The sequence below is a fragment of the Oncorhynchus clarkii genome, chromosome 26 (genome assembly GCF_045791955.1).
Source record: "Oncorhynchus clarkii lewisi isolate Uvic-CL-2024 chromosome 26, UVic_Ocla_1.0, whole genome shotgun sequence".
In the NCBI taxonomy this organism is placed as follows: Eukaryota; Metazoa; Chordata; class Actinopteri; order Salmoniformes; family Salmonidae; genus Oncorhynchus; species Oncorhynchus clarkii.
In genome coordinates, this window is record NC_092172.1 from 22458348 (window position 1) to 22471233 (window position 12886).

The following is a 12886-nucleotide window of genomic DNA, read 5'->3' on the forward strand; positions in this document are numbered from 1 at the left end:
AGCCAGACGTTGGCTGACCAAGGTTGATCCAGTCTGACCACACACATTTTTCTTCACCACCGCATGTGGTCGGTGTTACTCCTGTTGAGGTTGATGTAGGAGTAGTGGTTAGAGTTGTACTAGGGCTGGGAGTCTGAGTTGTTGTTTTTGTTGTAGGTAGAGCTGTTGATGTTGACGTTGTAGTAGTGGGTGTAGGAGTAGTGATGTGAGGACCTGTCGTTGTTGTGGTGGTGGTTGGGATGTGTGTTGTGGTTCCACATTGACAACATTTCACCCGAATCTCATAATCAAAGCACTTTTGCTGAAGACCTTGCATATTGTTTTCACAAATCAGTCCAACGGATGGATTGCAAGTCACGTCTTGGCCAAGCTGCGAGATCTGAAGTCCAGGGTATTGTTTTGCTCTACATTCAACTGCCTCTGGAGCTGAGCAAATGTGATATCCAGCAGAAATTATGCTCTTAATGGATTCATTATCTCCACCTTCAGAGCCAGACGTTGGCTGACCAAGGTTGATCCAGTCTGACCACACACATTTTTCTTCACCACCGCATGTGGTCGGTGTTACTCCTGTTGATGTTGATGTAGGAGTAGTGGTTAGAGTTGTACCAGGGCTGGGAGTCTGAGTTGTTGTTTTTGTTGTAGGTGGAGCTGTTGATGTTGACGTTGTAGTAGTGGGTGTAGGAGTAGTGATGTGAGGACCTGTCGTTGTTGTGGTGGTGGTTGGGATGTGTGTTGTGGTTCCACATTGACAACATTTCACCCGAATCTCATAATCAAAGCACTTTTGCTGAAGACCTTGCATATTGTTTTCACAAATCAGTCCAACGGATGGATTGCAAGTCACGTCTTGGCCAAGCTGCGAGATCTGAAGTCCAGGGTATTGTTTTGCTCTACATTCAACTGCCTCTGGAGCTGAGCAAATGTGATAACCAGCAGAAATGATGCTCTTAATGGATTCATTATCTCCACCTTCAGAGCCAGACGTTGGCTGACCAAGGTTGATCCAGTCTGACCACACACATTTTTCTTCACCACCGCATGTGGTCGGTGTTACTCCTGTTGATGTTGATGTAGGAGTAGTGGTTAGAGTTGTACTAGGGCTGGGAGTCTGAGTTGTTGTTTTTGTTGTAGGTGGAGCTGTTGATGTTGACGTTGTAGTAGTGGGTGTAGGAGTAGTGATGTGAGGACCTGTCGTTGTTGTGGTGGTGGTTGGAATGTGTGTTGTGGTTCCACATTGACAACATTTCACCCGAATCTCATAATCAAAGCACTTTTGCTGAAGACCTTGCATATTGTTTTCACAAATCAGTCCAACGGATGGATTGCAAGTCACGTCTTGGCCAAGCTGCGAGATCTGAAGTCCAGGGTATTGTTTTGCTCTACATTCAACTGCCTCTGGAGCTGAGCAAATGTGATAACCAGCAGAAATGATGCTCTTAATGGATTCATTATCTCCACCTTCAGAGCCAGACGTTGGCTGACCAAGGTTGATCCAGTCTGACCACACACATTTTTCTTCACCACCGCATGTGGTCGGTGTTACTCCTGTTGAGGTTGATGTAGGAGTAGTGGTTAGAGTTGTACTAGGGCTGGGAGTCTGAGTTGTTGTTTTTGTTGTAGGTGGAGCTGTTGATGTTGACGTTGTAGTAGTGGGTGTAGGAGTAGTGATGTGAGGACCTGTCGTTGTTGTGGTGGTGGTTGGGATGTGTGTTGTGGTTCCACATTGACAACATTTCACCCGAATCTCATAATCAAAGCACTTTTGCTGAAGACCTTGCATATTGTTTTCACAAATCAGTCCAACGGATGGATTGCAAGTCACGTCTTGGCCAAGCTGCGAGATCTGAAGTCCAGGGTATTGTTTTGCTCTACATTCAACTGCCTCTGGAGCTGAGCAAATGTGATATCCAGCAGAAATGATGCTCTTGATGGATTCATTATCTCCACCTTCAGAGCCAGACGTTGGCTGACCAAGGTTGATCCAGTCTGACCACACACATTTTTCTTCACCACCGCATGTGGTCGGTGTTACTCCTGTTGATGTTGATGTAGGAGTAGTGGTTAGAGTTGTACCAGGGCTGGGAGTCTGAGTTGTTGTTTTTGTTGTAGGTGGAGCTGTTGATGTTGACGTTGTAGTAGTGGGTGTAGGAGTAGTGATGTGAGGACCTGTCGTTGTTGTGGTGGTGGTTGGGATGTGTGTTGTGGTTCCACATTGACAACATTTCACCCGAATCTCATAATCAAAGCACTTTTGCTGAAGACCTTGCATATTGTTTTCACAAATCAGTCCAACGGATGGATTGCAAGTCACGTCTTGGCCAAGCTGCGAGATCTGAAGTCCAGGGTATTGTTTTGCTCTACATTCAACTGCCTCTGGAGCTGAGCAAATGTGATAACCAGCAGAAATGATGCTCTTAATGGATTCATTATCTCCACCTTCAGAGCCAGACGTTGGCTGACCAAGGTTGATCCAGTCTGACCACACACATTTTTCTTCACCACCGCATGTGGTCGGTGTTACTCCTGTTGAGGTTGATGTAGGAGTAGTGGTTAGAGTTGTACTAGGGCTGGGAGTCTGAGTTGTTGTTTTTGTTGTCGATGTAACTGTCGATGTTGAGGTCTTTGTAGTGGGTGTTGGAGTAGTGATGGGAGTAACTGTTGTTGATGTGGTAGGTGGTGTAGTCGATGTTAAGATTGTGGTATTTGGTGTTGGAGTAGTGGTAGGAGTTGTAGTTGTGGTTAGAGGTAGAGTTGAGGTTGGAGGAGTAGTGATTGTTGTTGGTTTACTTGTTGTTGTAGGTAATGTGGATGCTGACATTGTTGTTGTTGTGACAGTAGGTTTAGTTGTTTGGACTGGTGTTGTAGTGTGACATTTCACAGTCTTGCAACACTTCACCTTAATTTCATAGTCAAGGCATATTGGAGGAATGCCTTGATCTTTGTTCTGGCATATTAGTCCAACCTTCGTATTACAGTCTACATTCTGTCCTAATTCAGACAATGGGATCCCTGGATATCGCACTGCTTGGCACATGACATCCACTGGTTTTTCACAAATATGTTTTCCAGATTCTAGAATCTTTTTAATTGATTCATTGTCGCCACCCCCAGGACCAAATTGAGGATAATCCACATTATACCAAGGTGACCACTCACAAACTGTGCAGTTAGGGGGTTTTGTATTCAACGTGGTTGTTGATATAGTGGAGGTGGTTGCGTTAGTAGTTTTTGTTGTAACAGGTGGTCTTGTAGTTGTTGGTGAAATGGTTGTAGGCTTAGATGTACAAAGATCTTCATCACAGCAGAGGACTCGAACTTGGTAGTTAAAGCACAGTGGGAATTTGCCTGACTGGTCTTCATTTCTGCAAGTCAACCCTTCTGCTACATTACACTGCACCACTTGGCCTACTTGGCTTATGCTAACATTTGGGTACTTCTCGGCTCTGCATTGGATCTTGCTTGGCTTCTCACATATATCGTGTCCCTCTGCTCTTATGTTGTTGTAGGTTTCAGAGTCTCCTCCTGGAGTTCCTAGTGTAGGGAATGTGGTATCAAACCACTGTGACCACACACATGGATAGCCACATGTAGTAGTAAAGGTTGTTGGAGATACTGTTGTCTCTGTTGAAGTTGAAGTTGTGGTTGGCGCTATAGAATCAGGGATTACATTACAGTTATTTGGTTGAACTTGAAACAAACAAACCATTTTAAATGATGTAAAAACATTTAATTATGGGGCATAAATAGCAATGTCCTTAGCCATTTTGATCACAAAAGATACCTGCTGTAGTTTTTACATTTCACACATCAACTAATTCACAGTCATTCAAGTCTTAGTCTCAAGTACCCACCAGTTGTGGGTGTTAAGAAAGTAAAGACAGTTGTTGTCACTGTTGAGAATGGAGTAGAGTTAGGAACAGATGGAGTTAAAGTTGGAGTTGTAGTTGAACATGGGTAAATGTCCCTCTGAGTGGTTCCATTCTTCCCACAGATGGCTGTGATACAACTGCCGTGCCCATTTGTGGTGTGATAGATGATATGCCCATTGGGGTATTTGTTCCCATTGTAGGTGCAAGTGCAAGCTGAAAGGGTAAGATATATTTTAGGGTACTGGAATGTTGCAGAAATCATGTATGTGTTGTTGTTTTGGTTGAAGGATCTGTTCATACCTTGTACATCGTATTTGCAGTCCACTGTCACAGAATTACAATAGCTTTGGAAAAAGAAGCATTTACAATTCTACTTAGTTTCATTCTTGACACTCAAACACAGTTACAGTGTTCACAATTTTAGCCAAGACCAAGATTCTCTGCATTACTAAAGGCATACCATGTCTGACAGTTTTCTGTGGTCGGTACTTTTTCTCCATTATTGTAGTGTTTTCCATCTCTGCCATAGCAGCCACACTGCTCCTTCTCCACACACTTCATTATATCTTCATCAAAGAAGGGTTGAGCAGGAGGACATTTTGGATAGCAACCTAAAGAAGAAGAAAAATATTCAAATATTAATGATCAAAAAGCTATTTTTTGATAGAGGGATATGGTGAAGAAACGCAGTGAATAGAAAGGGAGTGAAAATGTAAGAATATCTAAATTGACCTCAGACAGTTATTCTTCTAAATACTTGATGATTGTAAAACTGGAATAGTCCAACAAAAAGACAAAATAAATGAATAGACTACAGATCAAGTTCTCTAGAGATCAAGTTTATACTATAATTATACCACCAACACCAGGTACACAAACTCTTTACTATCAAGCTGAGCCATATACTTGCTGGATCACTTTTCAGTTAGCATGGTTTGGTAAAAGATGTAGCCTGCATTTCTTTCACACTGCCAATTCCATTCAGATAAAATTGATAGTAATTTAAAGCTAGAATCCTTTGTCACGAAAGCATGTCGTGCCCCATAAAATAACCTAAAATATACACTTGTTTAACCCCAATATTTGTAAACAAAACAAATGAAATCAAACACTTTATAGCCTCAAAACATGGTTAAAACAAAACTTTTTATGTCATGAATTGTCAGCCCTTGCATCCATAGCTCTGTCTATGGATTTGAGAGTGGTTACAATTTTCCTGGGCCTTCCCTCAGCTTTTTACCTAAACAGAGGCGGGGTGGCGACTTTGTTATTGTTTCAATTAAGGACTCTATCTTCAACATTAAATAAATACTAAGTACCTGTTATAGAAAATTGTAGTTACCCAAAATAGATCCTAAATGAATGTCTACTGTACCTTCAAGAGGTGGTATCTGAGTTGAGCAGCTCCCGGAGGGATTCCTGCAGGTCTTCATACACTGAGCTCCACATGCCTTGTAGTGCCACTCACATTCTCCAGGGGGGTTGTAGTAATCACAGAACAGTGCTGTATGTGGTGGACAAAAGCTCTCTGTAAGTACTATCTTCAATTCGGTTTAAACTGACTGGATTAAGCCTATTTTTATGTCAGCACTTAAATGAATGGAACATTTAGAAACTCACGGCAGATTTGTGGGCTTCTCCAGGCTATGCAGGCTCCAGCCTCATTACAGGCCTCTGCATAAGCTGCCACAGCAGTACAGAAACACTCACAGTCTCCACCACTGTCGCAAGCACACGAGTCTGTCACACACGCATCGTAGAAAGGAGAGGGGTCCACCTAATTGGAAAACAGATCTTATTTGACATGATCACATCAAATCCCAAAACATTCAGTGAACGACTAAAGTCTAAACCTACTTTAGAATGGCAGTCTGTGAAAACGTTGCTCTGTATGATGCTGCACTGCTTCTGTGACCAAGACTGCCTGTAAGGGTTGGCAGTACAGGGGCTCCTTTTGTTCTTTGCATCGGGGCAGCTTGCAGAGACTTTCCAGCTGTTTCCAAAGTCTAGAGGGTTGACAACTACTGCCTGGCTCCTGGTAGTGAAGTCATTGTTTGCATTGCCATCATAGTTTCCACACAGACCACAGACATGTCCCTGAAGAGGACATAGCAAAAGATTCAGTTGAGTGATTAAAAGGAGTCATAACAGACTTGTGAATATCAGTTGATGGAACACTACACCCATATTTTAATATCTAATGTGTCATCCAATCAAAGTTGAAATGTACCTTGAACTGTGGGTTCAGTTTGATGAACATGCTTGTTTTCCTGTCCCACATGAGAATCAACCCATTATTGGCTTCAATCACAAGGTAGATGCCCATTGTGCGAATCTGGTAAGGAACCGCCTCCCCTGTATTTCTCTCAACGACTTGGTAGTTCCCGTCTGTCAGAATTAGTTCATTGTTCTGAAAGAGATTTTTTTTTAAATAGTTTGAGTATGCAGTTAAGATATTAATTTATGTAATTACTCATCATGTTATAATGTATGCCATAATGTTCATTTTTTTGCCAGGCCTCATGAAGCTTTGATTTATGTGTATATTGTGTGCTTTATAGTATGTATGTATGTATGTGTATGTGTATGTGTATGTGTATGTGTGTGTATGTGTATGTGTATGTGTGTGTGTGTGTGTGTGTGTGTGTGTGTGTGTGTGTGTGTGTGTGTGTGTGTGTGTGTGTGTGTGTGTGTGTGTGTGTGTGTGTGTGTGTGTGTGTGTGTGTGTGTGTATGTATGTATGTATGTATGTATATATGTATGACCGAATATTAGTAGTCTTGGCTTCAGTAATGGTATGTGCCAGGCAGAAAGCAGGAATCTAGTTACCCCCAGGAAGAGCTTAATGGCCTTGGAGCAGGTGGTGCCTGTCGTTCCACAAGGGATGTTCTCAGTGATGACTCTGAAGCTGCCGTTGGCATTGTTGCTACCACAGTAGTCCTGTTTAAGGTTTCAGTCATAAATTTAACAACAGCCAACATAGTATTTTGGTGGATGGAGCATTATCTACAACAATACATGTTGTAAGTCAATCACTGAAATAGTGAAAAGGTTCAGCTTGTTGGGAATGCTACAGCAACATCTACAAAGCAACAGCAGATCATGGCCAAACAGTTTCAAATATTGCTATTCAGACTCCGCAGAAACACCTACAGTATATATACCTTAAAACAATTAACACAAACCCTTATTGTTCAGCATGTAATATTGGTGATGATCACTTAGACTATCAAGAAACCCTGCAAGCATACCTTTGTAAGTGTGTATTCACAGTCTCCTTCGAAAGTGAATCGTTTCCCATCAAAAGTAATGTAGTGTCCATCTCCATAAATGGCACAGGTTCCAAGGCACAGGTTAGTTGTGCACTGCCATTTTCTGTCTTTACAAGTGCTGAAAGTGGCAAAAACAGATATATCAGACTGAAGTCTTAATTGGTTTAAAACGCCAATTGAGGCAAGATAACCTTACCAAGTATTGCAGTCGACCTTGATTCTGTCTCCTGGTTGGTAAGTAGCTCCATTGTGAGAACAAGGACAAAGGTCTGGCTTGATGCAGCCTCCTTTTCCATCGGATACCAGTCCAGAGGGACACATACAGCCTGATATGCACTCTGTGCTGATCTGTAAAGTGAAAATTATTGATTTGAAAATCTACTGTGTAAAAATTGTGTTAACTTCCGCTCAAATGCGTGGAGTCTGGTGGACCAGAAGGTCAAACTTGGCCTTCATTAGCCATTAGCCAATACAGAAAGACCAGGAGAAACTCCCAGGGCATAGGCATTGGCTTATTCAGCTTAATCTACCAACCAATCATCTCCCACAACACCTTACCCCTAACCCTCCCCCATACGTTAGCACACCACAAGCACAGAGCTACGCCTAGCAGTCGTATGGTTCGCTCAAATTAAATGATAACACATGCTTTACTCAGTAAAGATACTCCCATGGAAGTATATGGTTACTCCCACTAAGGACAAAATTAAATCGTTGATGTACCAAGCTTATATGTTCTGTGTGCAATAGCTTGGATATGAGGTTACCTGTATGTTAATATAAAAATATATATTTAAAAAAAGGAAAGTTTATATTTTACACTCAATTTCTATTCACAATCCTATGGGCATTATATGACTGACTATACACTGAGTGTAGAAAACATTAAGAACACCTCCTCTTTCCATGACATAGACTGACCAGGGGAATCCAGTTGAAAGCATTGATCCCTTACTGATGTCACTTGTTAAATCCACTTCAATCAGTGTAGATGAAGAGAAGGAGAAAGTTAAAGAACATTTTTCAAGCCTTGAGACAATTGAGACGGATTGTGTATTAATATCAATATTAGGAAGGTGTTTTTAATGTTTTGTACACAAGCTTATATCCGTTGTGCAGAATGGCCTGGAGACGAGGTGAATAGGGGACTTACACAGGCCATATCCAGAATGTTGCAGCTCTTCTGACACTCTAACCCTCTCACTCCTGGGCTTGCATTGGAGCAGTTGAAGAAAACCATTGGTGCAACACATGCTGTGAAAATAAAGGGAATTCATGTGTCATGACTCTGTTTTGTCTTTCACCAAATCTATATGCTCTGTAAAGTGTGTACTAGGATGGAGAGATAATATTTCAAAATGCACATAGCCTGATTATGTTGCCAATAGCATACTATTACCACACACCATAAATGTATATAGGATTTGGAAGATTGCCATTAAAAGAATGGACTTATTTCAAATTCAGTGTTGCCTGGCACAGTACAATAGCTCAAAATTGTGAGTTGTTTTGACAATTAATATACATGAACTTACATGGCTGATCGGGTGAATCTCCAATGCAACGGAGTTTTCCCTCCTTGCAGGTGCTGAAATAAAATGTTGTTAATGGTACTTGAATGTCGCTATGCTCACTACGGGAAAGCAAGACCCAAGGCTCTTGGTTCATAAAGTCTCAAAAATATGCAATAAAATGTGTAGTGAATTACATTGATATACAGCTTGAGTATAGGTAGGTAAATAACTCGGTCCATACCACATGGTTCCATCCTTGCTGATGACCTCTCCAGGGGACACCACTGAGCCCTTGTAATAACAAGGGCAGCTGGCTGGTGGAACACACTTGCCCTCATCATCCAGGTAGGTTCCCTCAGAACAGACACACCCATCCACAGGCTCGAAGGTGATTGAACAGGTAAAGTCAGAGTCGCTGTAGCAGCGGCAGGAGCGATCACTGTTTTTTATGCTGTAGCTGTAGACCATGGTGCTAGGGCACGAGGTGGAGTATTTGTCTGGGGATGGCAACAATTAGTGTTTGATGTAAATATTTATAATATTTGTATCTTATTCTCCCACAATTTACACATCTTCTTAGGTATTACTGTGTGATTGTCACTCACTGCAGATAGTGTCTCTCCAGCCGTTGAGTTGGATACCCTCGGCAGCACAAGCGTGGACATAAGAAGAGACGGCAGCACACATGCAGTCCTCACTCTTCTCACAGTTGCAGCTGTCATACATGCAGTTCTGAATAGAAAACCACAGTCAGAACAGCATCCATATTATACTGTACAATAGTTTTAATTAATTGTGTGTGCATAATATGCACAAGTTCTGTGCAGATACACAATACCTAACAGCAAGCAACGTAATTCTCAAATTCCCCATAACAGCTGGCATCACGTTACATACATTTGTAAATTAGTTATCCTCAGGAAATTGTGTGAAATGAATAGTATGGTGAAATGGTCTCACTTCTTTGTACATGTCTGGGCTTATTGCTGTGTGGCATTTAGCAAACAACCCTTTAGGATCAGCCAGCTGAGAGCACCAGTGCTGGGCATATTTCTCTGAAAAAGTGAAAAAATAAACCACAGTTAGGCCAACTTTAAGAAACACTTGCACCGTTCTCCATAACAATTAAAACAGACATGGAAAGGTGATAAACCATGCAGATACCATTGTCAAGACTTAAACTGCAGGGGCTTTCAAAGCTACTCTTGACGTCTGGGCAGCTGGCTCGTGTTTTCCAGGTGTTTGCAAAACCAATGGCTGTGCCCTCAGTCACTCCGCTCAGGACCTTGAAATCATCTCCTTGGTTGTTGTTGAAGTTTCCACAAAGACCTGTAGGGTGAACATGTATTTATATACAGGGAAAATAAATCATTCCCAGAACATGAACACCTCAGTGGACTGTGGTGGTTGGTCAATGGATGATGAGACATACCGCAAGTTCTCTGCTGCCAAACGATGCTTGCAGCAATATAGACCTGCATGATTGGTGAGAGTTGGATTTCCAACTGGAGGCCAAAGGTGGTCTGGACAATGATGAAAAATGAGGAGGCTCTGAAAATAGTTACTCCAGCTATAAGGAACAAAGGGAAGAGGAAGGAATGAGTAAGATTCAGAATTATGATGTTAAGGAAATATATGTGTCAGTGTTGAATGATAAAGCTGCATCACCATCACAACATTCCCATGTATCATTATGTATTCCCCATACAATGATGTGCTTTAACTGTAGGACACAAGTTTCATGTATGCCTAGTCATGACTACATTGATTGTACTGTATGTTTATTGTGCAACTGTAACTTACCAGCAGAAAAGGGCAGCTGAGAATAGATTCCATTTACAAAGGCTTTTCCATTGGGTTGTATGTTGATCACCTGCATAGAGGGTCATTGTTTAACCATATGCTTATTCATGATATTCAAACAATGCATTAAAGTCTAAAACCTAACAACACTAGGGAAAAAACATTTACTGCAGTCAAAGGCTGATAGCATGTCAGTCAAATAATACTTACAGTGGCTCCTTCTGAGAGGGACAGGGTAACAGCCTTTAGACAAGTCTCACTGTCAGAAAGCCCACACTGCACCAGATCACCCAGTACAGTGAATTGCATCCCATCACAGTCCTGAAAAAAACATAAATAAGTTGTTACAAATATTTCCCTTAATGAAAGGAAATATCCTTCGAATTCTTTTGAAAAAGGAATATCTCAGTGTAAAACAAGAGACAGAGTAAACAACCCACATATCTCCATAGGTAAATGTATCAATGCAAGATGAATAGTACTGTTCTATATGAGGGCTCCCCAACTCTGTTCCTGGAGAGCTACTCTCCTGTGGGTTTTAGCTCATTCAGCAGTTGTAACTAACCTGAATCAGCTCATCAACCAACTTAATATTAGAATGAGGTGTGCTAAATTAGGGTTGGAGTGAAAACCTACAGGGAGGTAGCACTCAGGGAACATGGTTGGAAAGCCCTTTTCTATATTACAATTTTCATCATACAAACTGGATATATCAGAAGAAAAATAAAGAAGATGGAGGCAAAGCTGTAATACAGACATAATAACTACAAAGAAGGTAGCAAGTTTCAAAATGTATTTAATGTGACTGAGATTCATGCACACAGAGCTTTGGTGAGGAAACTGTACTGTACCTTGGTCAGAACATAAGAGCAGTCCCCATGGAAGGTGTAGGTTTTTCCATCGTAGGTGTTGATGTGGGATCCTCCCTCCACAGCACAGGTGCCAGGACAGTCCTTGTCCACACACTTCCACTGACCACCAGCACAAGAACTAAGGGCAAAATATAAATTATTCAATGGAACTTACATATGGTCACCCCTGGAATAACTTTTAGACTCAAGTCAGAATTCTTAGCCTGGTTTTCTTACCAATCTTTACAAGTGCTTGAATAAGACTCTCCGGGTGCGTATGTTTTTCCATTGTGGCGGCAGGAGCATTGACTCAAGGCGATACAACCATTCTTGTTGACGTCATCAAAAACGGTTCCTTTGGGTGAGAGCATACATGTGTTTATTATGTCTCCATCCCAACCTACTGCCCTTCATAGGCAACACCTATTAACGATGTCTTTTGTTTTACTCCAAAATCTACATTCACAGTATTTTTCTGTCTCGACAGACAATTTCTGAAACTCCATGATATATTCTGATCAACTGGCTTGTCCTTGTGTCAGGAACTAAATACCACATGAATCAGATAGTATACCAGGCCATTACAAAACAACAAACTCGTAATTGCCTTTGTAACTCAACAGAGTCCAGTCCACAATATGGAATCAATTGCTTTGCAATTCAGTATACAGTCTGCTCCATTCCAATGGATTTTTATTACATCTCTTTGAAGAAGAGGATGTGCAGAGAACGTTTAAATATGTCTGCCTACCTGGAGGACAAAAGCAGCCATCTGAGCAGTGTTCCTCACACAGCTGGCCTCTCTCTGGGTTGGAGCAGGTGTCAACACAGGGGTTTCCACACTCCTGGTACTCCATGTTGAAGGGGCATGTCTTATCTGCAAAGATACGGTTATGTCAAAATATGAGTACACTGTTGCAACTAACCAATGTGCGATTTGAATGTTGATACGGGGAGTAAGGGCATGCTTACAGCAGAACTGTTCAGTCCTCCATTGTTTGGGCTTCCCCCCTGCATGAACACACTGACGGGAGTACTCTGAGATGGTGTTGCACAGGCAGAAGGAGTTGGTGCTGTTATCACAGTGGCACAGGTCAGATACACAGGCCTCAACAAATGAGTCGATGGCCAACAAGTCCTTACAGCTGCTGAAGGCAGGACCGGAGAGCAACTGCTCACAAACTGGTTTCTATCAAACAAAAACAGAGAGATGTTATAATTAGGACATATACAGTGGAGTCTGAAATTATTGACACCCTTGATAAAGACGAGCAGAAATTACTGTATAAAATTAATACGATTGCTTCTAGAAAAAGATTTTGTTTAAAAAGTAAATAAAAATAATCTTAGAAAGGTAGGGGTCAAAATGATTGCCATCCCTATTTTCACTGTCTTTCAGTACTTCACCTTGTGAGGATAACTGCAATAATCCTTTTCCAAAATGTTTTAGGAGTTGGAGAACAAATTAGGACCACAGGAGGTTGGTGGCAACTTAATTGGGGAGGACGGGCTCGTGGTAATGGCTGGAGCGGAATTAGTGGAATGGTATTCCCTTTACTCCGTTCCCGACATTA

At 41.7% G+C, this 12886-nt stretch overlaps 1 protein-coding gene across 1 annotated transcript in view; it reads right to left on the bottom strand.

Annotated features, from left to right (window-relative positions):
- The window catches only part of LOC139384582 (mucin-5B-like), a 53555-nt gene that overhangs the window by 15248 nt on the left and 25421 nt on the right, over nucleotides 1-12886 (bottom strand). The window contains exons 13-41 of the mRNA XM_071129414.1: nucleotides 12285-12501; nucleotides 12064-12189; nucleotides 11550-11667; nucleotides 11313-11451; nucleotides 10672-10782; nucleotides 10462-10531; nucleotides 10091-10228; nucleotides 9823-9987; nucleotides 9619-9713; nucleotides 9264-9390; nucleotides 8900-9155; nucleotides 8680-8732; nucleotides 8298-8398; nucleotides 7341-7492; nucleotides 7124-7262; nucleotides 6702-6812; nucleotides 6103-6282; nucleotides 5730-5969; nucleotides 5493-5649; nucleotides 5248-5376; nucleotides 4333-4483; nucleotides 4173-4216; nucleotides 3855-4085; nucleotides 3577-3651; nucleotides 2511-3294; nucleotides 2022-2207; nucleotides 1533-1715; nucleotides 1074-1205; nucleotides 508-719 (exon numbers count right to left, since the gene is read on the bottom strand). Coding sequence (XP_070985515.1) covers nucleotides 508-719; nucleotides 1074-1205; nucleotides 1533-1715; nucleotides 2022-2207; nucleotides 2511-3294; nucleotides 3577-3651; nucleotides 3855-4085; nucleotides 4173-4216; nucleotides 4333-4483; nucleotides 5248-5376; nucleotides 5493-5649; nucleotides 5730-5969; nucleotides 6103-6282; nucleotides 6702-6812; nucleotides 7124-7262; nucleotides 7341-7492; nucleotides 8298-8398; nucleotides 8680-8732; nucleotides 8900-9155; nucleotides 9264-9390; nucleotides 9619-9713; nucleotides 9823-9987; nucleotides 10091-10228; nucleotides 10462-10531; nucleotides 10672-10782; nucleotides 11313-11451; nucleotides 11550-11667; nucleotides 12064-12189; nucleotides 12285-12501 — 4822 coding nt within the window. The remainder of the gene's footprint in view (nucleotides 1-507; nucleotides 720-1073; nucleotides 1206-1532; nucleotides 1716-2021; nucleotides 2208-2510; nucleotides 3295-3576; nucleotides 3652-3854; nucleotides 4086-4172; nucleotides 4217-4332; nucleotides 4484-5247; nucleotides 5377-5492; nucleotides 5650-5729; nucleotides 5970-6102; nucleotides 6283-6701; nucleotides 6813-7123; nucleotides 7263-7340; nucleotides 7493-8297; nucleotides 8399-8679; nucleotides 8733-8899; nucleotides 9156-9263; nucleotides 9391-9618; nucleotides 9714-9822; nucleotides 9988-10090; nucleotides 10229-10461; nucleotides 10532-10671; nucleotides 10783-11312; nucleotides 11452-11549; nucleotides 11668-12063; nucleotides 12190-12284; nucleotides 12502-12886) is intronic.